General features: G+C 37.0%; 1 protein-coding gene across 1 annotated transcript in view; it reads right to left on the bottom strand.

The window, feature by feature from the left end:
• The window catches only part of MIB1 (mindbomb E3 ubiquitin protein ligase 1), a 102,042-nt gene extending 82,185 nt beyond the window's left edge, over positions 1-19,857 (bottom strand). Inside the window, exons 1-6 of the mRNA XM_023761169.1 lie at positions 19,845-19,857; positions 17,033-17,239; positions 14,733-14,904; positions 12,857-12,986; positions 7,574-7,678; positions 175-241 (exon numbers count right to left, since the gene is read on the bottom strand). Coding sequence (XP_023616937.1) covers positions 175-241; positions 7,574-7,678; positions 12,857-12,986; positions 14,733-14,904; positions 17,033-17,239; positions 19,845-19,857 — 694 coding nt within the window. The remainder of the gene's footprint in view (positions 1-174; positions 242-7,573; positions 7,679-12,856; positions 12,987-14,732; positions 14,905-17,032; positions 17,240-19,844) is intronic.
• Positions 19,858-26,854: the final 6,997 nt, after the last annotated feature.

Here is a 26,854-nt window from a genome sequence, read left to right as displayed (position 1 = left end):
AAAAATATATTTTTTTTAAAAGGACAAATTCTTTAAAACCAAAATAAGACCAAAAAAATATCTCTTCAAATAGCTTTAATGATAACTAATTTGTTAAAAGTCCACTTAAATATTTTAATGATTCCATGAATTCTGACCCATTATTTAGTTATTTCCTCCATTCTGCTAACTCACCTAGCACAGGGCAGTGATCTCTGTAGAAAGAACCTCCTTTGGCATCCTGGACACACTTCAGATCAGACTAAGAAGGAAAACAAAAAATCACTCTTGAAAACGTCAAGTATAGCTCAATACCTAAAATAGAAAAAATGTTCATTCAAAACATACTCTCAGCATAAAAAGGTGAAGGGATTGAGAAGTACAGATTAGCAGTTACAAAACAGCCATGGGGACTGCAAAGTACAGCATCAGAAATATGGTCAATGATATTGTAATAAAAAAAAAGCAGAGGGGCAGTTGTTTTTTATTTTAGAAACATGAAATAGAGTGCTTGAATATATGTATTGATTACACAACTATTACATTACTATTATACTTTATTATTAAAATAAACCTTAGGGTAAACCTCAAAAACAAAAAAATTAATTTTAACATCTATTGTAATATATATTTTTACTAGAGGCCCAATGCACGAATTCATGCACCAATGGGATCCCTTGGCCTGGCCTGCGGGATCGGGCCAAAACCAGCACTCCAACATCCCCCAAGGGGTCCTGGAATGCAAGAGGGCACAGGCCATGCCAAGGAACCCCACCGGTGCACGATAAGAGCCAGGGAGGGATGTGGGGTGTTGGCCAGGCGGGGAGGGACCGCAGGAGGGCTCCAGGGCGTGTCCAGCCCATCTCATTCAGTTCCGATTGTCCAGACCCCAGCAGCAAGCTAACCTACCAGTCAGAGAGCCTGCCCTCTGCACGTCATAATGACTAGTCGACCGGTCAACGATCTGCTCCCTGGTGGTCAGTGCACATCATAGCAAGCAGTTGAGCGGCCTTAGCATATCATTAGTATATTACACTTTGGTTGAACAAACGACCGGATGACCAGACACTTAGCATATTAGGCTTTTATTATATAGGATCAGCCATCAAAGCCTAGAATGCAAATACACCATAAAATCTCATTATAATACTATTTTCCATGCCCCTGCCAAGGAGCAGCCTTACAGATGATTCTAAGTCTTAGATTCTTACACTGACTATTAAATAGTTCAAGCAAATATAGTAAAAATGTAAAGTTTATTAAATTTTCAATTTTATAGATTTCCCCTTCTATTATATATTAATGATGATTCAGATGTCTGTATTCTGACAAAAAGAGATGACAAAAGAAAAAATTCAGGAAGATGGCTGCTGATGGGAAGACAGACTGCAGGATGGTATGTGAGTGAGAGAATGAAAGGAGAGTGTGTGGATGTACGGGGAGTGTATATTTGTGGGTGAGGGACAGCTATACTCCAAGGGACTGTTGGGGACTGCCAGACAGGGCTCCCCTGATCAGGGCAGTTTCCACTGCTGCTGAAATCTCTCCCGGAGCAACTGTCTCTGCCGCGGAGTCCGGGCCATCTTGAAGGGGAGAGTGGCTGTTATCGGAGGCCTATACATCCCAGGACTCTGCAACCACAACACCCAGGGACCAGCTGCAAACCCAGGAACACCAGATCTCAAGCAGCACGAATACACAGACTCAGAGGAGCTCTGCAACTTCTCACGGAAAGGTCAGATTTGACCAAGGGAAAGGAGAGAGAGAGCTACATAACCAGACACCCGGAGAAGAGAGATCATGAGGAGACAAAGAAACAACCCGCATATGAAAGAAAAGGAGGCATCACCAGAAAAGGAAGTAAACGAAGTGGAGGCAAGCAATATGTCAGAGAAAGAATTCAGAGAAATGGTCATGAGGTCACTGAAAAGAATGGAAGACAAATTCAACAATATGTGTAAGAACCAAGAGGAAATGAAGAAGAACCAAGAAGAAATGAAAAATGACATCACTGCTATAATAGAAAGCATCAACAGTAGACTAGAAGAAGCAGAGGACTACATCAGTGAGCTAGAAGACAAGGTAGGAAAAAATACCAAAGCAGAGCATCATCTAGAAAAAAAAAACTTAACCGTTTGAGTCCCAAGCAGCGCGATCGCGCTGAGATTTTATGTCGAGAAAACCCAGCACATTTCGAACATTGTGGACAATGCGCTGTTTGGGATTCTTCGACAGTGCTTTTTTCAATACCCCCTGGGACTCAAACGGTTAAAAAACAGGAGGAGAGCCTAAGGGAACTTTGGAACAACACGAAACGAAACAACATCCACATAATAGGAGTACCAAAAGAGAGGAAACTGAGCAAGGAATAGAAAACCTGTTTGAAGAAATAATGACAGAAAACTTCCCTAATATAGGGAAGAAAAACTCACACAAATCCAAGAAGCTCACAGAGTCGCAAACAAAATGAACACCAAAAGACCGATGCCAAGGCACATTATAATTAAATTGGCAAACACCAACAACAAAGTAAGAATATTAAAAGCGGCCAGAGAGAGACAGAAAGTTACCTACAAAGGATCCCCCATCAGACTAGCAACTGATTTCTCAACAGAAACAAATCAGGCCAGAAGGGAATGGAATGAAATATACAAAGTAATGCAAAGGAAGGGTCTGAATCCAAGACTACTGTACCCAGCAAGGCTATCAATCAAAATTGAGGGTGAAATCAGGAGCCTCACAGACAACAAAGGACTAAGTGGTTTATTACCACCAAACCAGCAATGCAAGAAATGCTAAAGGGTCTGCTGTAAAAAGAATAGGAAGCAAAGAAGGAACACAGGCGTAAAGAATAAAAATGGCGACAAACAAGTACCTATCAATAATAACTTTATTTTTTTTAAATGTCTTTTATGTCTCTTATCTTTTTTTTAATATATTTTATTGATTTTTTACAGAGAGGAAGGGAGAGGGATAGAGAGTCAGAAACATCGATGAGAGAGAAACACTGATCAGCTGCCTCCTGCACACTCCCCACTGGGGATGTGCCCACAACCAAGGTACATGCCCTTGACTGGAATCGAACTTGGGACACTTGAGTCCACAGGCCAACGCTCTATCCACTGAGCCAAACCGGTTAGGGCCAATAATAACTTTAAAGGTAAATGGATTAAATGCCCAAAACAAAAGACATAGGGTAGCTAAGTGGATAAGAAAACATGACCCATATATCTGCTGTCTACAGGAAACCCACCTCAGAAAAAAAGGACTCACACAGACTGATGGTGAAGGGATAGAAAAAAAATTTTCAGGCGAATGGAAATGAAAAAAAAGCTGGGGTAGCAATACTTATATCTGACAAATTAGATCTCAAAGTGAAGGACATAACAACAGATAAGGAAGGCCACTTCATAATACTAAAGGGAGCAATCCAAGAAGAAGAAATAACTCTGGTAAACATATACGCACCCAATATAGGAACACCCAAGTACATAAAAAAACTTCTGGAGGATATCAAGGGAGAGACTGACAGCAATACAGTCATAGTAGGGGACTTTAATACCCCACTATCACCATGGGACAAATCCTCTAAATAAAAAAATCAGCAAAGAAACATCAATCCTAAATGACTCACTAGATCAGATAGAATTAATTAACATCTTCAGAACATTTCACCCCAAAGCCACAGAATATACATTCTTCTCAAGTGCACATGGGTCATTTTCAAAGATAAACCATATATTGGATCACAGGCAAAGTCTCTTCAAATTCAAGAAGATGGAAATCATATCAAGCATCTCCTCAGATCACAATGGCATAAAACTAGAAATCAACTACAATAAAAACAATTTAAAAAAATCAAACACCTGGAGGCTAAATAGCATGCTATTAAACAATGACTGGATAACCAGAGAGATCAAAGAAATAAAAAGCATCATGGAAACAAATGGCAATGAAAACACAACAATCCAAAATCTATGGGTCACAGTGAAAGCAGTCTTAGAGGGAAGTTCATAGCTCTACAAGCCTACTGCAAAAAACAAGAAACAATGGTAATAAATTACCTAACTCTACAACTCAAAGAGTTAGAAAGAGAGCAACAAGAAAAGCCCAGCATAAACAGAAGGAAGGAAATAATAAAGATCAGAGAGGAGATAAATGAAAAAGAGACCCAAAAAAATACAAAAGATCAACAAAACCAAGAGCTGGTTCTTTGAAAGGATAATCATGATTGATGAACCTCTAGCCAGGCTCACCAAGAAGCAAAGAGAGGGTCCCAAATAAACAAAATCAATAATGAAAGAGGTGAAATAACAACCAATCCCACAGAAATACAAATGATTATGAAAAAATACTATGAACAACTCTATTCCAACAAAAAGGACAACCTAGATGAAATGGACTTATTTTTAGAAAAATACAAACTCCCAAAACTCAAACAAGAAGAATCAAAAAACCTGAATAGGCCAATAACTACCAAAGAAATTGAAACAGCGATCAAAAATCTTCCAGCAAACAAAAGCCCTAGTCTGGACGGCTTTGCAGCAGAGTTCTACCAAGCATTCAAAGAAGAACTAAAACCTATCCTCTTCAGACTATTCCAAAAAATTCAAGAGGAAGGCACACTTCCAAGCTCTTTCTATGAAGCCAGCATTACCCTAATCCCAAAACCAGACAAAGACACCACAAAAAAAGAGAACTACAGGCCAATATCCTTGATGAACATAGATGCTAAAATCCTCAACAAAATCCTAGCAAATCAGATTCAGCAGTACATTAGAAAGATCATACACCATGACCAAGTGGGATTTATTCCAGGGATGCAAGGATGGTACAATACCCGCAAATCAATAAATGTGATACATCACATAAACAAACTGAGAGACAAAAATCACATAATCATATCAATTGATGCAGAAAAAGCATTTGACAAAATCCAACACCCTTTCTTGATAAAAACTCTCAGCAAAGTGGGAATAGAGGTATCATACCTCAACATAATAAAAGCCCTCTATGACAAACCTACAGCCAACATCATACTCAATGGGCAAAAACTAAACCCATTTCCCCTAAGAACAGGAACAAGACAAGGATGCCCACTTTCACCACTCCTGTTCGACATAGTAATAGAAGTGCTAGCCATAGCGATCAGACAAGAAGAAGAAATAAAAGGCATCCAAATTGGCCCTAACCGGTTTGGCTCAGTAGATAGAGCGTCGGCCTGTGGACTGAAGGGTCCTAGGTTCAATTCCGGTCAAGGGCATGTACCTTGGTTGCGGGCACATCCACAGTGGGAGGTGTGCAGGAGGCAGCTAATCGATGTTTCTCTCCCATCAATGTTTCTAACTCTCTATCCCTCACCCTTCCTCTCTGTAAAAAATCAATAAAATATATGTATTTTTTAAAAGGCATCCAAACTGGAAAAGAAGACATAAAACTGTCCTTATTTGGAGATGACATGTTACTATACATAGAAAACCCCAAAGACTCTATCAAAAAACTACTAGACCTAATAAATGAATTTGGCAATGTAGCAGGATACAAAATTAACACCCAGAAATCTATGGCCTTTTTATACACCAATAATGAACCCACAGAAAGAGAAATTAAAAAAACAATCCCATTTACCATTGCACCAAAAAATTAAGATACCTATGAATAAATTTAAACAAGGATGTAAAAGACCTGTATTCGGAAAACTATAGTACATTAAAAAAAGAGATAGAAGAAGACATAAACAAATGGAAGAACATACCATGTTCATGGATTGGTAGCATCAACATCATTAAAATGTCCATAATACCTAAAGCAATCTATAGATTCAATGCAATACCTATTAAAATACCAATGGCATATTTCAAAGATCTAGAACAAACTCTCCAAAAATTCATCTGGAATAAAAAAAGACCCCGAATAGCCACACCTGTCCTGAGAAAGAAGAACAAAGTTGGAGGGATCACAATACCAGACACCAAACTATATTACCAAGCCACAGTTCTCAAAACTGCCTGGTAATGGCACAAGAACAGACATATAGACCAATGGAACAGAATAGAGGATCCAGAAATTGACCCAAGCCATTATACTCAATTAATATTTGACAAAGGAGGCAAGAGCATACAATGGAGCCAAAACAGCCTCTTTAATAAATGGTGCTGGGAAATTTGGTCAGATACATGCAAAAAAAAAATGAAACTAGATCACAACTTATACCATACACAAAAACAAATTCAAAATGGCTAAAGGACTTGAATGTAAAACGGGAAACCATAAAAATCCTACAAGACTCCAAGGCTGCAAAATTACAGACATATGTCTTACCAATATCTTTACAGACACAGATCCTAGGGCAAGAGAGACTAAGGGGAAAATAAACAAATGGGACTACATCAAAATAAAAGGCTTCTGCACAGCAAAAGAAACCATCAACAAAACAAGAAAGCCCACTGCATGGAAGAACATATTTGCCGATGTTATCTCCGATAAGGGTTTAATCTCCAACATTTACAGGGAACTCATACAACTTAACAAAAGAAAGATAAACAATCCAATCACAAAATGGGCAAAGAATCTAAATAGACACTTTTCAAAAGAGGACATTCAAAAAGCCAAGAGACACATGAAAACATGCTCAAAGTTACTAATCATCTGAGAGATGCAAATCAAAACAACAATGAGGTACCACCTCACACCTGTCAGAATGGCTATCATCAACAAATCAACAAATGACAAGTGCTATAGAGGATGCAGAGAAAAAGGAACCCTCCTTCACTGCTGGTGGGAATGCAGACTGGTGCAGCCATTGTGGAAAACAGCATGGTGTTTTCTCAAAAATTTAAAAATGGAACTGCCATTTGACCCAGTTAATACCACTTCTAGGAATATATCCAAGAAAACAGAAACACCAACCAGAAAGGATATATGCACCCCTATGTTCACAGCAGCATAATTTACAATAGCTAAGATTTAGAAACAGCCTAAATGCCCATCAGCAGATGAGTGGATTAGAAAACTATGGTACATCTACACAATGGAATACTACGCTGCTATAAAAAAGGAATTCTTACCATTTGCAGCAGCATGGATGGAACTGGACAGCATTATGTTAAGTGAAATAAGCCAGGCAGTGAAAGAAAAATACCACATGAACTCACTCATTTATGGATAATAAATAACATTATAACCTGATGAACAAAAAAATAGATACAGAGGCAGAGAAGCATCGAACAGACTGTCAAAGTACAGCGGGAAGACTAGGGAGTGTTGGAGGGGGGGGGCGGGTAAGAGATCAACCGAAGGACTTGTATGCATGCATATAAGCATAACCAATGGACACAAGACACTGTGGGGGTGGGGTGAGGGCATGTGCAGGAGGGTGGGGAGGCCGGGGGAAGGTCAATGGGGAAAAAAAAAAGAGACATATGTACTACTATTTGTAATACTTTAAACTATAAAATTAAATTAAAATTTAAAAAAAAAAAAGAAAAAAAGGATGCAAAATAAAAATTTTTTTTAAAAAGAAAAAATTCAAAAATACAATTATTTCCCTTCTTTCATCCATTCAATATTTTCTTTTGTGGTTCTTACGACTTACCATGCCCTCAAAGCCAACTCTGTAAAGGTTCTTAGCACCATTATCCCAGAGAACATATGCTGCGCTATGTGGGCTTGATGCACTCCAGTCTTGGATTTCTGTTACCTATAAGAGAATTTTTTGAGAAAATTATTTTTTAAAGGGAGATAGAAGAGGTTGGTTCTTTTAATTATATTTAAATCTTAAAAATTATGTTATTATTCTGTATAACAAGATATGAATAATACTTAATTGCCAAATATATGTCACTTCTAACACATAATTGAATTATAATGAGGTATTTTTCCAGAATTATAAGGTAATTTCTAAAACCACTACAGAAATTTTAAATTGAAAGGCTTAGTGATTATAATAGATTTTCAGAATACAAAATTTTAAATCTTTACTCTTAAAGGTTCATTTTAAGAAGAGTGTTTTCTTTTAAACTCACTATTTAATACAAAATTCAAAATCTTTGACCAAATATACAGAATGATTCAAGATTAATCTGCTCTCTGGTCAGCTAAAATATGATAAGCATGAGGCTCGATGGCAATGTTCAAGGAGACTTGAGTGATTTTGTTTCCTAGAAGTTCCTTCAGTTGCCTCAAAAAGCAGGCCATCTAAGCTAAAACATCATGTGCATCTACCATGGAAATCCAGACACAATCTCAAGGCCCCACATGGCACCAGAGTCTAATTCATAAACTTATTATTTTAAAAATTTACTGGGTTACTACAGCTTAAGGGCCAAGAATCAACTACACAAAAATGATACACAATGAGCACTAAATGTGGGTATTCTCAAGTAAACCAGTCTACAGCTAAGAATGGGAAATAGTACATGTTCACTTATTACTTTTCTCCATGTTGACGCTTACAATCAGCCATCCTTCATAGTTACTTAGAATGCTAGCATGTTTAAGGAATTACCTGAAAAACAGATTATTTCAAATACGACATATAATGACCCTTTCATTTTTACACTGTACTAAATAAATCATTTTGTAAGCTATGTATTTTATGGTGCTGTTGTAGAGAAAAAAATTTTAAAGTCTGTGTCATCTGAAGAAATCACAGGAACTGAAAAGCCTCTTTTGTATACATTGGTGCCAAATGGATTTTTTCAAGTTAAATTCTGTCACTATGGTGTGAGAGAAAAACATTGATGGGTTGCCTCTCGCATGTGCCCTGACTGGGGATCAAACCCACAACCTAGGTATGTGCCCTGATCAGGAATTGAACCCACAACACTTTGGTGTACAGGATGATGCTCCAATCAACTGAGCCATCCGGTCAGGGCAAGTGTAGTTTTTATTGTCTGACTTTTTTTTACTTGATTCCTTCCACAACCACACAGAGACTGGTAGAAGGGAAAAAAAGACTGTTAGGAGGGGTGGAGATGTGGAAGGGGGTGGTCCCACACCCACGTGTGTCAGATAAAAATCAGAAGGAATATCTGGGCTGCAGCCCCACACCAGGCCACACAGCCCAGGGTTCCAAACCATGAAGAGAAGTCTTCATAATCTCTGGCTGTAAATCCAACAGGGATTGTGGCTGAGTGAGACAGACAGCGGCTTAAGTCCCAAGTGTTCCTCTTGAAGGGGCCCACAGGAGAACAGATTTACTTGCTCTGAGCTACAGTGCTGGGAGAGCAGCTCAAATGGTGCAGGAACATATGAGGAGGAACTAATTGCCTGGCATTTGGAAAAGAGCTGAAGGAACAACTTTTTTCCAGATAGAAGTGCTGGCAGAGGTCATTGTCCCTTTTCTGAGCCCTCCTCCCAAAGAGCTGGCAGACAATGCCATATCTGAGTCTTCATCAACGTGGCTAACACTGTTAAACCCACCCTGGTTATTCCCTGAGACCTTGCCCCACCCAACTGCAGCCCATCTATGCATATCCAGTGGCTTTTCCATACAAATTGCCTCTTTTGGCTCATGCTTCAGACTTTTCTAAAATCTCTCAAATAAGTGCATCTGGCCTTGATATGTGTCATACCTCTCACTTAGTGGCCCAGGCCTGACAATAGTGGCAGTCAGCCTTGGTTCACAGGCTGGCCTCTCCTGGGCACCTCCAAGCCCAGCACAAATAGTAGCCATCTTCAGATTGCTTTGTAGCTCATGCCAGGTGGCCCCAAACTTGGCCAGCTCCTCCCTGGAGGCCCCAGAGTCAGCACACTTGGTGGACAGCTTCAGAACACATCAAAGCACCACCCAACTGCCTTCATGAGCAACACACTCAAGGAACAGGCTCAGAGGCATCAGAGCCCAGCTGAAGTAAGTCCTGTTCCATGGTGTCAGAGCCTGCACAGCTGATCCTCCATGGTGGTGGTAGCCAGTCCTCACAGCTGACTGATCTGGAGGTAAATTCCTCCCACTGAGGTGTCAATAGCAATCAATGCTCAACTACAAGAAGAAGATGTAGCCCACTCTGGGGAGCTGGGAAGCTCTCCTGGAGTGAGCGGCTCAGGTGATCGGGGAAGCTGTGCCACTGGACCCTGTAGGACACTATTAATTAATGCCACCATACAAAGTCCAGGAAACGTAGCAGCTCTACCTAATACATAGAAACAAATAGAGGAAGGCTGCCAAAATGGGGGGACAAAAAAAATATATCCAAATGAAAGAACAGAAAAAAATCCCAGAAAAATAAATAAATAAAATGAAAACAAGCAATCTACCAGCTGCAAAGTTCAAAACACTGGTTATAAAGATGTTCAATAAACTTAGGGAAAGAGAAGATGAACTTAGTGAGAACTTCAACAAAGATAAGAAACATAAAAACGGAACTAGAAAACATAAAGAAACAGAAAGAAATGAAGACCTAAGTGTAATGAAGAATACATTACAGGGAATCAACAGTGATAATGACAGAAAACTTCCCTAATCTGGTGAAGGAAATAGACATACAAGTCCAAGAAGCACAGTGTTCCAAACAAGATGAAACCAAAGAGGACCACACCAAGGCACATCATAATTAAAATGCCAAAAATCAAAGAAAAAGACAGAATCTGAAAAACTGCAAGAGAAAAGCAGTTAGTTACCTACAAGGGAGCTCCCATCAGATTGTCAGCTGATTTCTCAACAGAAACTTTGCAGGCCAGAAGATAGTAGCAAGAAATATTCAAAGTGATAAAAAGCAAGGACCTATAACCAAGATTATTCTACTCAGCAAAGCTATCATTTAGAATAAAAGGACATATAAAGAGCTCCCCAAACAAAAAAAGCTGAAGGAGTGATGACACCACCACACCAGTAATACACTAATTGTTAAAGGATCTTTAAGAAGAAAAAGAAAGGTCTAAAACAAGGATAATAAAATGACAATAAATACATATCTATCACCAATTATTTTAAATGCAAATGTATTAAATGCTCCAATCAAAAGACATGTAATGGCTGAATGGATAACAAAACAAGACCCTTACATATATTGTCTACATGAGATTCCCTTCAGATTGAAAGACATACACAGACTGAAAATAAAGGTATAGAAAAAGGTATTTTATGAAAATGAAAACAAAAAAAGGCTAAAATAGCAATATTTATACCAACAAAATAGACTTTAAAGCAAAGGCTATATAACACAAGACAAAGAAGGAACCAGCAATTCCACTTCTGGGAATTTTTTTTTTTTAAAAAACTAAATCAAAAAGACATATGCATCTATATCATTGCAGCATTATTTATAATAGCCAAGATATGGAAGCAGCCTAAGATGAATGGATAAAGTGGAAATAGTGCATATATACAATGGAATATGACTCAGTCAAAAAAAGAATGAAATCTTGCCATCTGCAACAATATGGCTGTATCTATAGGATGTTGTGCTAAGTGAAATAAGTCAGACAGAGGAAGACAAATGCCATATGATTTCACTTAGACTTAGAATCTAAAGAGAAAAATAAATGAACAAGCAGAACAGAAAGACTCATAGACAGAACATTCTGATGGTTGTCTGGGGAAATGAATGGAAAAGGTGAAGGGATTAAGAAGTACAAATTGGCAGTTACAGAATAGTCATGGGGATGTAAAGTACAATATAGGGAATACAGTCAATAATATTGTAATAACTATGTATGGTGTTAGACGGGTACTAGATTAATTGTGGTAATCACTTAGTAAGTTATATAATGTCTAATTACTGGGGTATACACTTGAAACTAATATAATGTATGTCTACTGTAACTGAAAAATAAAAACATTATTTAAAGTAAGAAAAATAATCATTCCTCAATGATAAAAAGTCTCAAATGTGAAATGTTATTTATTTCAGTGCATCTAGCATTTAGGATAACACAGAGTATACATAATTCAACACAAATTTTTTGACTGAATCAATGAATGATTAGCAAAAGCAACAAAATCCGAAATAAATAAATCCAACAACCCATTTAGCCTAATATCTCTGGCTATCCCACCCCAGTGAAACAGGCTCTACACAATTCCCTTCAGAAAAACTGCTAAAATTGACCCTAAATAGCTCTATACACTACCTGAGAAGAGTAACAAGAGTTAAGTGGACTAGGTAACAAAGTAGCTGCTTATTACCCCTAGACCAGTGATGGCGAACCTATGACACGCGTGTCAGAGGTGACACGCGAACTCATTTTTTTGGTTGATTTTTCTTTGTTAAATGGCATTTAAATATATAAAATAAATAGCAAAAATATAAGTCTTTGTTTTACTATGGTTGCAAATATCAAAAAATTTCTATATGTGACACGGCACCAGAGTTAAGTTAGGGTTTTTCAAAATGCTGACACGCCGAGCTCAAAAGGTTCGCCATCACTGCCCTAGACTCAGGTCTTTGAAAGAATAGAATATACTAAACAAGTGAAATTGTAATAGCAAGAAAGTTAAGAGTATTAGGTAAAGCTCAGGGAGGACTGACCCAAACAGATTGTTTAGAAAGGCATTCTGGGCAAAAAGTGGCAATATTGAAGCCTAAAAGTAGAAAGGTAAAATCTACCCAACAACTTTCTCAAGACATACCAATATTTACAATGGAGCAGGAACAACCTTTTTTCTTTCAAGAAAAAAGACAAATTAAGATTTAAAAAATTCTTATATCAGTCAGGGGCAAAGCAGATGTACAGTCCTTAGTTCATCCTAGCTTGATGCCTGTGTCGATGGCCAGAGCTGTTTCATGCCTGAGGCACATTAAAAAAAAAAAAAGATTTAAAAAATTGCTCCTGGCATAGAAAAAAATGTGCCACAAAATTTAATATAGTAATAAATAAAAATCTCCTGACATACTATATTCTAGAATAACATGATGAAATAAGAAGAAAGTTTTACCTTCCCCCTACGTCCATTTCCTCCATCCTGATCTTCCCATTGCCAGTCTACTCCTCGTACCACTCTGGCACCTGCAAAGATCCCTCTGGCTGTAATCTTCTTAGATTTTCTGCGAGATTCTAATAGAACCCTGAAAATAAAATGATTTCAAACTTGATTAAAAATAGGTAACATTATTTTTTAACAACAGTATATAAAAGGCTATTTTGAAAATATAAAAGATTTTTTTAAATAGTAATGAAATCCACATATGAACCCAGTCTAACCACTTCAAAGTATCACTATACTCTTCACTGCTTTAGAGATAGCAAACTCAAATCAAATACAACTGTTAAACAAATAATATAAACAAGTTCCTAAGAAAAACAGCGCCACAGAAATGAAAAATGGCAAGTGGCACTTGACCTCAGGCTTATTTAGAAAGACAACAGGGAGTGGTAGGGACTTTAGTGAACTCAGGCACAGATTTGTCTACAGGGTACAGGTGCTCCTGTGCTTCAGCAAACTCTTGCCATGAACAAACATAGGCTCAGTGCTAAGTTTTCTGGGGGGGTATGCACATAAGTGTGAGAGTGTGTGTGAATGTGTGCATGTTTTAAGAATTCATAAACTTAGATTTTTGTGTGAAATCACCCAATTTCAAAAGGTTAACAATTGTTCAAAATTTTGGAACATGGTATATGTCAAGTAAAATACATCTGTGGCCTAGATTTGACCTGCATTAAACTCCCTCCAAAGTTCTGCATACCTACAGAAGACTGTGGACCTTGAAAAAGATTCTAAACTCAATTATCTGGACCAGCTGGGTTTTCCGAGCATCTACCCGTATTCTGCATCCTTCTCATTCATAAAACCAAAAAGATTTGGGGGTTTTTTCCTTTTGCTTTTCTGCTTTCATCTCATTATTCTATTCATTTTTAGAATATCTTTATTATACTCTAATTTTTAAAAATTGTAAACAAAAGACAAAAATAAATAACTTGTTCCAAATTACTTAGTTAATAAATGGCAGGACCATGATTTGAACTGAAAAATCAGGTCACCAAAATCCATTTTTCTATTATTTCTGCTGCTTCCCTATGACTGGCTAGATTCGTGCTCCTATGCATTATCCATATCTACATAAGACTAAATTACCTGAAACTCTATGCCCATTCACAATTAACACTCCTCTCTCTTACTCCTAAGACAGTACATATCCCTACAAAGAGTATAAAACATCACATGATAATCACTGTTGATCAAATAATCCCTTAACATGAAAACTCTTTAAGAATACTGTACTTTACCTTCAAATTTACACAAGCATAGTAGCTGCCTCAAAGTCTTAATAAATGCCTCTTGATTGAATCAATGACCCCTAGAGGTAGCAATTAACAGAATAGAAGGTATAGCAAGAAGAAAATAATCAGCCCTAGACGGGTAGCTCAGTTGGTTAGCGCAGCATCCAAGGTTGGGGGTTCAATCCCCTGTTAGGGCACATATAAGAATCAACCAATGAATGCATAAATAATAGGAACAACAAATCAATGTTCTCTAAAAATCAATCAACAAAATAATAATAATAAAAACACTTCAGCTTGTTAATAAAAAAATAAAGAAAATAATCAGTCTCTCTTGGGCTACCCTTGCATTTCCAAATACTGAGTAGTGCCAGGTCTCTAATTGAGAGAAAGAATAACCTAGATTATCTTGGAAAAACACTTAGAGCTTCGTCTTCACAGAGGCAAGCCTGGTCCACTTCTAGCCTGCTATCTGCTACCTCCTGACTAACCTAGCTCTTAGAAGCTTTCCTAATCCTATTTTTAAGGCTGAGTAGTATAAAATTTTAATACAAACAAGAAATTGCAACTGAAGAAAAAACTATTTCCCATACCGCTCACTTCCAGGTGTAGTAATTCTATAGAAGCGATGCCTTAAGTGATGCTTATCTCCATGATAACAAACTGTGCACAAATCATAATTTGTACACTCTGCACACTTCCATCGAATGCCAATGATTGGTTGCTGGCGGCAGGTATCACACATGGTCCCATCATGCTTAATGCCTATTAAAACAAGGATACATCCTTACATTAATTACAGGTATTATTTACTTGAATATTACTTCTTAAGAGGAAAAATAAGAACACATCATTTTACCAAGTATTTCAATAAAGTAGGAAACAATATTTCAAATGTACCATATATAGTTTCAAGATAACATATTACAAATATTTTAATCAGCACAAATTATAGGCTAAATAGCTTCTATCCCTTCTTTTTTCCATTAGTAAAAACATTTGTCAGTAGCACTTCCCTTGATATCATTCACAAACTGAAACTTAGATTCAGTCTAGAGAAAGAAAGAAGAATCTTTTATCCCCAAGGAGATGTTTCAGACTTCAACACTCAGAAATCTTTTGAGAAATTTAAACATATCCTCTAGGTAAATAATTACTCCAAAAGAAAAGACAATTTTATCCTCAAGATATCATAGAAACAAACTATCAACTTACTTAAGAATTTTTATCTAGGTATTGACTTTTTCCCCACAAACAATAAACTTCAGAAAATGATTAGCAAGCAAGTTTCCCAGTTTAAAGGATAACAATATACTCTAGTTGAGTTTGTTGTGTTTTTTTCCTTAAGGAATAAGGAGTAATAGAAAATGTTCACTAAAAATGTTCACATGCATGGATGAGACAGACAATAGAATAAAAGGTACCACTAAAAAGTAATGAAAATAACTGACATTTTAGAGTAATAGAATTGGGGATAATGTTCTATTATTCTTACTAGAGGCCCAGTGCACTGGTGAGGTCCCTTGGCCTGGCCTGCGCCTACTCGCAATCCGGGACCCCTCGGGGTATGTAGGTTGGACTGCCAGTTTCGGCCCGATCCCCACAGGCCAGGCTGAGGGACCCCACCGGTGCACGAATCCATTCACCAGGCCTCTACTATGCATATAAGATCTTTGGTTAATCTCTTCCCGCCCTTCCCCTATCTCCCTTCCCTCAGTCTGTTCCATGTTTCCATGCCTGTGCATTGAGCGTCTGCCCCTGGTGGTCAGTGCATGCCATAGCTACCGGTTGAACAGTCGCTTAGGCGACTTTTTTTTTAAAGTTGAAGTTTTAAAATTCTTTATTACATTAACTTTAGTAATCTTAGTAAATGAATATAAGCTAGTTAGTAATCTGGTTTGGTCACTGAAAAAAATGAAACATTTTTGAAACCTCACCTAACTGTGTAGTATGCAGACTAGAACTAGTTATGCTTTCATCTCTTTAAGAAAGCAGTATGGCCCTCGCCGGCTTGGCTCAGTGGATGGAGCGTCAACCTGCGGACTGAAGGGTCCCAGGTTTGATCCCGGCCAAGGGCACATGCCTGGGTTGCGGGCTCGATCCCCAGTAGGGGGTGTGCAGGAGGCGGCCGATCAATGATTCTCTCTCATCATTGATGTTTCTATCTCTCTCTCTCTCCTTCTCCCTTCCTCTCTGAAATCAATAAAGAAATACATTAAAAAAAAAAAAAAAAGAAAGCAGTATGATTATAAGAACCTTCACTGCTGCTCTATGGCCTCTAAACTACGGAGGAGAGATGAAGTCAAGCTTCTGAGGAAATCCCAAGGCAACTAACTGCAGTCAAACAATGTCTGGAAAGCTGAAGGTAGAATTGCATTACATGAAAGCTCAAATTTGCTTCAAAACCTGGGCTACTTAAGTCTAAAATTAAATTCACATTTTCTTACAAGGAAATTAGAAATATTTAAGAAACTATTAACTCTATTTTGATTCCCAACATTTATTTATAACCTTCTCAGAAAATTTTGTATTAGGCGTAGCTGTTTTGTTTGCTATTCTGTTACTTATGAGGTTATAACCTACTTCAATTATTCAAAAATGAGAGTAGCATTTGTGTATACAGTCACAGTTTAACCGAAAGGTAGTTAACTTGAATTTCTAATTGGGAATAAAGAAAGGTGTTAAATGTTTTAAAAATGTGCAATAATATAAACAATAGTTTGATAACATCTAGCATTAATGCAATATAAAGATTAACTGTTTTAAGACCAAACTCAACAGACTGACTTTTAAAGAACACAGCTATCTTAATTCATTAAAGTGTGTTTCACAGCTTCTATGATGTGTCTGGCACTGATTCCAAACATATCCAGCAATTTGCAAGGTTTCCCACTTCGAGGGACTCCTGACACTGCCAGCTGATGAACAAGGATGTCAGGCTCCCCAGACACAGCGGCACATACTGCTTCTCCAATGCCACCTTCCCGGTAGTGATCTTCCACTGTGATAACCCGACCGCCTGTAGCTTTTGCATTGGAGATGATGGTGGCAGCATCCAGGGGTTTAATGGTAAATGGGTCAATGACACGGATGGAAATATCTATAATAATAAAAGCATAATATGCTAATTAGACCAGACGTCTTCCGGATGACTCTGGATGAAGCCGCAGCGGTGGGCCAAGGCAGAGGCAGCGGCAGGGCCAAGGCAGAGGCAAGCGGCGCGAGCGCCGACGAGGCCGAGCCCCTTGCATGAATTTTGTGCATCGGGCCTCTAGTATATAGATAAGCAAGAAGCTGTGCTGTCTGTATAACAGTGACACACACCTGGATTCCAATTCTGGTTCTCTATCAGCTATTTGGGGCCCTTGAAAAAGTTATTTCAACTGAAATATTTATATATAAAAAAATATTATTTCTTTTAAAATAATTGGGAGTGGCAGAGGGGATTGCTCAAGTTGAAGTTGGGCAACAGGTAACATGGAGGTTCATTATTATTTTTATATTTTTGTAAGTTTAGAAATTTTCCATAATTAAATAAAAGAAAGAAGTTATTTTAGTTCCCTTTGGAGGAAGCAATATGTTCTTTAAAGGTAAAAGATATTCTAGGAATCTAATAAGAATGTGCTATATATGCAAGAACTAGAGTACAAAAGCACTAAACTCTACAAAAACATTGTACTATTGCTATTTCCTGGTAAGAAAACAAAACTCTATATAATTAATTTTCTATATATAGATTTAAAGTTCCTATGATTAAGGTAACCAGATTCTAAATAAAGAGTCAAACATAAGGATAAATCTGTGTCTGAGTGGAGGTGATTAAGAATAAAATGAGGGTCAGGGAGGAATGAACACTAGAAGGAAATTGGGATTCCTAGTGAAGTTCTAAAAGCATGACATAAACCAAATGTTTAGTGTGCAATCCTTCTGCAGTCTCCTTCTATACAAACACTTGATTGTAGGAACAGAGAAGATGGAGGACATCAGTACCTACTGATTCACTCAGTAATTATTTCCTTACTGCCACTGTAGCCAAGCCCTCTATTGTTTTCAAATATCACTCTTGCTGTAGTATGAAGAACAGAAAGGAAGAAACTAAAACTGGCTAGAGAAAGGCAGTCAAGTCATAAGAAGTTTATACAGTAGTTTAGGCAAGATAATGAAGTCAGGGTAATAATACAGCAAGTGGAAAGAAATAGTCAAGAGAGATTTAGGACTTGGTGTTATGGGTTACAAAACAAGAGATGTAGAAGGTAACAAACAAAAAAGTACAAATGAAATCATTCAAGAGAAAACAAATAGAAATGTCATAGATATTTAAAAACAGTTCCCTTTAAAACAGAAAGGGGAAGAACGAAATAAGCACATGCTAATTTTAAAAAATGCAAGCTCCACTGATAGAAATGCATCTAAAAAACTAAATTAAAAAAAATAATCAGAGGAGTGTCATAGAAATGGTGGATGAGTAGACTTTCAAAGGAAAAAAGAAGAAATCTCAGAAAAACACAAAATATGTTCAATGAACCAGGAGAAGCTTTATTTGTTTGACAGGAATATGAAATACAGTCAGAGACTTAAAGATAAATTTTAGTCATGCTGGGAAATAACAACATAAAATTATTTCTAACCTGTATATTTAAACTGTTGCATTAAGTGGTAAAACAAGGGTATGTGACTTAAGACTAGTTCTATAATGTACTAGCTAGGTAATGTTCAATATTAGTTTAAACTACTCTGGGATCAATATTCTCATCTATAAATTAAGAAAATACTTCCTTTCATATGCAATGGACTGAATGTGTTCCCCAAAAATTCATATGTTGAAGCCCTACCCCCCAATGGATGTTTGGAGGTGAGGCCTTTGGTAGGTAAATGAGGTAATGAGGGTAAGCCCCTACGATGGTATTAGTGCCCTCATAAGAAGAGAAAGAGAGAACAGGGGTCTCTCTTTATCTGCCACAGGACGCCACACTAAGAAGGCAGCTATCTGCAAGCGAGGAAGAAAGTTGTCACCAGGGAACCAACACCTTGATCTTGCCAACACCTTGATCTTGAACTTCCAACTATGAAAAATAAATTCCTGTTGTTTAAACCACCCAGTCAATGATAGTTTGTTATGGCAGCTCAAGCAGACTATGACAACATAGAAAGGGGCATTGTGAAGCTAAAGTGATATAATTCAGGTAAATACATTTTGAAAGGCTTTAAAGCAAAATATAAAGAACTATACTGAACTTAATTTATAAAGAATTATACAGTACAGTGGGGCCTTGACTTACAAGTTTAATTCGTTCCGAGACCGAGCTCGTTAAGGAGCTCGTTAACTCAAATTACTCTATCAACTCAATGCAAAAAATCGGCCGAGAGACAGCTGGTATCTCAAAAAACTCGTTAGTCTGGACACTAGTAAGTCAAGGCCCCAATGTACTTAATTTCATCTTAATATAGATTAAATGTACTATCATCCATTTAAATAATTTAGTGATCAAAATCATCATATATCCTAGGAATATTCAACAATACTTACACAGAAATCAAGAACTTAATTTCTCAATTTCCCAGAGACTGCATATAGAGAATATTCAATTATTCATGTGTGGATTATCCTCATTTTAGCAAATTAGCTACCTTCTCCATAGCCATTCTCTTACTATATCATCAGATCAGGTTTTTCCCCAAGGCTTATGGCTTCCCTGGGGCTATACCTGTCTTCTCCATTCCTTTCACTGTTTTCACTCCAGAATAGCAACAGTGGACATAACTGCCATGCAAGATAGTCCTACATACCAGCAGATCATCCACCACTTCTCATCAGTGATAATGATGGATTCTATCCTATGGCTAGAATGAAAATTCTGTCATGAAAATCATCAGCAATAGGCCCAAAAGAAATCATATTCTAGTCTAAACAGAATGCACATTAAAATTAAAAATCCCAGATTTATAGCTACACAACTCAAAGCTACCAGCATTCACTAGTATTAACTGCTTCAGTCTTTTAGAATATAAATCAAAAGGCTGAATGCAACTTTCATCTATTCTTCCTTATTGGGTATATAAATTGAATACAATGAAAATTATTTATTTTGGTTTTTTTAATCACATAAAGATTTTAAAAAGTACCAAACAATCCATAACCTGCCTAATCATCCCTGGGTTACTAAGAATTTGCTATATTTTGCATTAAATCAGTATGTAATCAATTCCTTATATTAATTTTGAAAAAATCTGTAATTACTCCTATAATTATTATCTCCCAACACAAATAGCAAAAGTTTATAAAATTAAAAAATTATTCTAGCTCACACAAAGGTATTTTTAAGTTAAATTCTAAAATCCAAAGAGGGCCACACCAATCTACATCCATTCCAAGTTCTCTTCTGACATGACAATAACACATGACCATCAAGAAACAGGTCTATTTCCCCCCACAGACACTGGACCTGGGTAGACATTTGCAACTGCTTTGGTCAATAAAAGGTGGTGGGAGTGACACTATATGACTTCGGAGGCTAGGTCATAAAAGACAACGCAAGTGCTATTTGTCTGTCCAGTCTGTCTTTCTCCTTACCTCATGCCTTGGGAACTCTGTCATACTAAGTCTGGCTATTATGAAGCTGCCATAGAGGAGAGACCACAGGGAGTGGCCACAAAGGGGTATAGGGATGCCTTATACCTAAGAAGCCTGACTCTGCCAGCCCCTCCAATATTTGACACTTCCAGCTGAGGTCCTAGACATTGTGGAGCAGAAACAAGCCATTCCCCTTAAGGCCACATCCAAATCCCTAGCCCATGGAAGCCATGAGCATATAAATTGTTTCATACAACTAAGTTTTGAAGTAATTTGCTATGTAACCATTATAACTGAAACAAAGTTAAAAATAAGTTATAATCTTTGTTAAATTATAGTTCCTTAAATACAACATACCAAAAATAAAGATAAATTAAAGAATTAAATATGAGCTCTGGCCAGTGTGTATCAGTTGGTTGAACATCAATCGTCCTGTGCACTGAAAGGTCATGGGTTCGATTCCCAACCAGGGCTCACACCAGGTTGCGGGTTCAATCTCTGGTGGGAGGCAACCAATCAATGTTTCTCTTTCACACTGATGTTTCTTTCTCTTTCTCTCTCTCTCTCTCTCTCTCTCATCCTCTCCCTTCCTCTCTCTCTAAAATCAATAAAAACATTTTTTAAAAAGTATTAAATATGAAAAAAGAAAACCATAAAGTACCAGAAAAAAGTTGAACAGCATATTTTACAATTTTGAGTAAAGTTTTTCTAAGCATGGCACAAAACCTAGAAGTCACATGCATGCCCATGTGAACACACATATACATAAGTGTATAAATAGAGAAAAATCTGTAAGCCCACTACAAAATTGCTGACAGTGATTAAGGGTGCACAGATGGGGAAGGAGAGGGCACTTTTATATTTTGTTCTATATACTTTTGAATTGTTTAGTTTTATTATAAGCATACTAGAGGCCCAGTGCACAAAATTCATGCATGGGTAGAGTCCTTAGGCCTGGCTGGCGATCAGGCCCGATCTATGGGGTGATCAGCAGGGCAATCGGTGGGCCCCTGCTGACACTCACCTTGGAGGTGACCAGCGGGGCAATTGGGGGGCAGTGCCAGCCCCATCCCCCACCGCCGCTGCCGCCGGTCACCTCTCTCTGTGGGGCAACCGGCAGGATGATTGGGGGGCCCCCGCTGGCACTTGCCTTGGCTGGCCTGGCACCTGCGGGCTGGGGGCAGCTCCTGCACTGAGCATCTGCCCCCTGGTGGTCAGGGCGCATCATAGTGACCAGTCATTCCACCAGTCGTTCTGCAGTTCAGTCAATTTGCATATTAGGCTTTTATTATATAGAATTATTTATTTCATAATTTTGAAAAGAAAACACAGCCCTGGCCAGTGTGGTTCAGTGGGTTGGATGTCACCCAGTACACCAAAGATAATATCCAAATATAGTAAATTGTTTGTAGTAGATAGAAACAAAAATTTAACATAACTGATGTAAAAAATATGGAGTTATTGCCTGACTGGCATGGTTCAGTTGTTGAGCATCAACTTATGAACTAGGAGGTCATGGTTAGATTCCCAGCCAGGGCACATGCCTGGGTTGCGTGCTCAATCCCCAGTGTGGGGCATGCAGGAGGCAGTCGGTCAATGGTTCTCTCTCATCATTGATGTTTCTATGTCTCTCTCCCTCTCCCTTCCTCTCTGAAATCAATAAAATATATTTTTTAAATGGGGTTACTTATGTGTAAACTATAGTCATTCATAAAGGAAATTCAGTTATTAAACCATGTTGTAGAAGATATGTTACTGACATCACAAACTGTATTATTACTTTATAAAGCAGTTTGCAAAGAAATACAGTATACCATTTTGGTAAATAAATCACATAATACATATAATTCATGTGCACATAAAAACTAGAAAGATAATCCCCAAAATGTACTAATGGAATTACTCTTTGTAGTTTTCCAAGTTTTCTACACTGAGTGTGTATTAATTCTAGGAAGCAGCTGGGTGAGTAGGGGTATTTAATATGTAGTATAAGCATATAATTAAAATAAAAGCTAAAACAAACAAAAACATGAGAGACTCTAAACAAATATTTATAGAAACCAACTTTTAAATAGTTACTTTAGTAATAGGGTATTAACTGTTACTTAGAAATTTTTATTTCTTTTAAGCCTTATACAAATTGAGCAATTCCACGTGTATGAAAAGAAAATATATACATTATTTAGATACACTTCTCATTGCCACATATCTGAAGTTAGAGTCTAATCTGTCTTACTACAGGAAAGCACTATGACCAAAAACATAATATCAAATAGCATAATAGTAAATGTCTCTACAATGGTTAAGTTTCTGAACAAGATGTAAAATAGGTCTTCTATGTCATTACAAAAAGTAAAATGCACTAAACAATCAGTATCCCTATGCACTTAGAGTTTTTTTCTAAACTATCTGTGCAGCACTTCAAACGAAGAGTTAGTTGATAAAAAGCATAGGGAAAATGTATCCCAACCTCTCGCTGACCAAAAGGAGAAAAAGTCCAGTTTTTAGCTATTTATATTATATACTTCATCTCTACCTTAATTTTCCACAAAGCACAATGGTAACATTCATGAGCGCATAATCTTAAGCAGGCTTTCTTTAAAAGAAACCATTTAAATACACAATAATAGCTGGTTTAAAAAAAAAAAAAAAGGCCCTTCTACAATTCATGGTTTTAAAGAATACTCCAGGAAAACCATTAATGCACACAAAAGCACATCCAAATCCTTTCTGAGTTCCCACAGTTCAAACACCAACAAAGCTACTGAACAGCTGTGAAACAGACTGGAATTGGAAAAAGTGATGAGAATTGGAAAAAGTAAACAAAGCAACACCTCCTTCCACTACCAATATGAGCACTAAAAAGTTTTTAAGGAGAATGCAACTAACTGAATTTTTTTTAAAAGTTGATATTTAAAGAAAACATAAAACAGGTGAAGGGGCATTACATAAACAAGGCCCAAATTTGACTGATATCTCACATTGGTGGCTTTTTTGTTTCCCGTTACTACATCTATCCAATTTATTCTCATCTAAAACTATTTCCTCCCAGTCTAAACCTCCTTTGCCCTGGCAAGAATTATTTCTTAAAAATTTCATTTCATAAAACTTTATTCCCTAACTAAACCTATTATGCTTTTTCTCCTTCCTGTAGAATACCATGTTACTATCAAGAGTTAATGCTCTTTCCCTTTGCTAAGCTTTATGAAGACATCTGCCACCATTAAACCACCTGATGATAGCTTTTGACTCATTCTACTAGTACTCAAATGACCATCTGCTCTGTTTTAATGGCATCTGGCCTAAATGCAATAACTTAGAGAATTTACATAGCTTAAGTCTCTTTGTTGGAAAATTTTATGATAACAGTAAAACGTGCTAGTCAAGATCAATAACCACAAGTTAAAAGAGCCAATGAAAACGGCTCAAATTCACAAAGCACTGATCTATGCAAGTAAAATGTTGAATTTCTAGGCAGAAAATATGATTGAAAGAGGGTACGGAAGTTCTCATTACAAGCAGTTCACTGTATGAATCACTTCAACATGGAACAAGAACATCTAAATTATCACTTTGCATAATAGCAAAAGTAAGCAATATAATTGTCCATTCACGGAAAGAGTGGAAACCTGTATTAGGTATACAATGGCATACCTAAAATTGAATGTTCAACATGAATGAATCCTTCAACTGCAATGCTGAATTTTTTAAGTATACAATACAAAATGTTGCAAATAAAGCAGTACATACTGTTTACAGATATATAAAAACATAGCATAGCCCTGGCCTGTTTGGCTCAGTGGATAGAGCGTCGACCCTCGGAATAAAGGCTTCCGGGATTGACTCCAGTCAAGGGCACAGACCTCGGTTACAGGCTCATTCCCTGGACCTGGTCAGTGCACATGCAGGAGGCAACCAATTGATGTGTCTCACATCAATGTTTCTCTCTCTGTGCCTCTCCTTCCCTTCCACTCTCTCTAAAATTCAATGGAAAAATATACTCAGGTAAGGATTAACAAAAAATTAATCAATTAATTAATTTAATTAAGACAGCATAAATGTAAACAAATCCATTGGAATAAATTATTTCTAGATAGTAGTTACCCTAGGTCCAGTGGTCGGCAAACTCATTAGTCAACAGAGCCAAGTATCAACAGTACAACGATTGAAATTTCTTTTGAGAGCCAAATTTTTTAAACTTAAACTATATAGGTAGGTACATTGTTATTAACTTAATTAGGGTACTCCTAAAGCTTAGGAAGAGCCACACTCAAGGGACCAAAGAGCCGAATGTGGCTCGCAAGCTGCAGTTTGCCAACCACGGCCCTAGGAGAAGGAAGAGAATGAAATTGGGAAGAACAGTGTTTCAAATGTATTAGTAATGCTTTGCTTCTAGATGGGTTCACAGGTATTTATTAATTATTTATCTATTTGGATATTTAAATATTATGTAATAGGTTTATAAATTTTTAAAATAAAAAACATCCCTAATTAGACTAATATAGTGCCTAGTTAATCCTCTAAATTTTTGCCCTAATTAAAAGACTTCACCTAAGATTAAAAAATAATTTATAAGTTATTAACCACTACTTAGGTGTAATTACTTATTGTGGCATATTGTTATCATTCAACCAACCAAGAAATCCTATTTATGATTTGTGGATTCATTCAATTTGAACCCCAAATTAATGTGACAAAATGTTTACAGAGATTTAAAAGAGGGTTAACCAACTAGAGTATGCATCTTATTTTCCCTTAAATTCCTAATAAGGATGAGGCCTTGGTGACCTACCAGTTGGTATATTCCACATTCCTTACTCATGAGAAAAACTAAGTTAATGAAAACAGAATTGTTATTATTAATAACACTAGCCATTACTTATTACTACCAAGCTTGGTGCTTCACATATTTTATTTAAACTTCCCAACAATACTAAACGGCAGGCATTATTATCCCCATTTATAGATGAAGAAATTGAGACTCAGAGAAGTAACCTGCCTGAAGCACACATTAGTAAATGGCATGCTCAAATTCAAACCCAGGTGGGTCTGATTACAAACCTTGGCCTCTTATGCTGTTCACTCTGCCAAGGATTTTTTTCTACCTAGTTCTTATCTTATCTGAAAAAGAATTACATATCTAGGGGTCATGTTCCCCATTCAACATACTGGATTCAAAATATATGCTATTAAATCGTATTCTAATGTTCAAGTAAATCTTGTAGAGAGACATTTTAAACATTGAAAAGATTATCTATTTTTTGGTAAATTTCAATAGTGTAGTAGAATAAAACACCATCAAGTTCCAAACAACTCTTTTTTTTTTTCCAACCAACTCTTATTATGAGTATTTTTAAAAATGACTTTGAAGTTCTCACCCAAAATCTACAACTCTTTCATATTTTTTCTATGGACAGAAATTATTCTCTCATCTAATTCTGTAGCTACTCTTAGAAGCTTGCATAACAGAATTACAAGCATGCCCTCACACAGTCCAAACAAAAGAAACAAGTTGTCAAATTAGGTATACAATTGACAATTTTATTAATATATTTGTTATTTTTTTTAGCACTTGTTACACAGGGGTAGAAAATGAGGTCAAACAAAATTAAGAATTATATCTGATTTAATTTTTTTCCTGTTAATTGGTAAAAACTCATTATTCCATTTTAGAAGCAAAACACCTGCGTTCGTACCTTGACCTATTCCAACTTCATTTTTAGGTGAAGAATTAAGGCTCCAAGAGACTAATGTTATAAACTGGGCAAGAAGAAAAAAAGACTGAGAAATCTGGATTTGCCTCTCCACCATCAACTTATTACTTGTAAAATCTTGAACTAGTTCATTTCTCATAGCCTGTTTTCTCATCAGTAAAATGAAAAGCATCAAATAACATTTTTAGGAGGATTAAGTGAGATAATGTATGTAAAACAATTAGCATAGCACCTGACACATTTCTGGAACTCAATAAATGTTAGTCCATGTCTCTAGGTAATAGACCCCTTTGATAAAATCTAGAATTAACAAATGCCTTGTTTTCCCTGCTAAATGACTGCATTATCCACTATTCCATGAAAAGAGACTATGGGAAAGGGGAGAGCAAGACACCATAATGTAAAATATTACCACCCCAAGCTTTTATGG

This window comes from Myotis lucifugus, unplaced genomic scaffold (assembly GCF_000147115.1).
Source record: "Myotis lucifugus unplaced genomic scaffold, Myoluc2.0 scaffold_200, whole genome shotgun sequence".
NCBI classification, from domain to species: domain Eukaryota; kingdom Metazoa; phylum Chordata; class Mammalia; order Chiroptera; family Vespertilionidae; genus Myotis; species Myotis lucifugus.
This window is presented reverse-complemented; position numbering and strand designations above follow the sequence as displayed.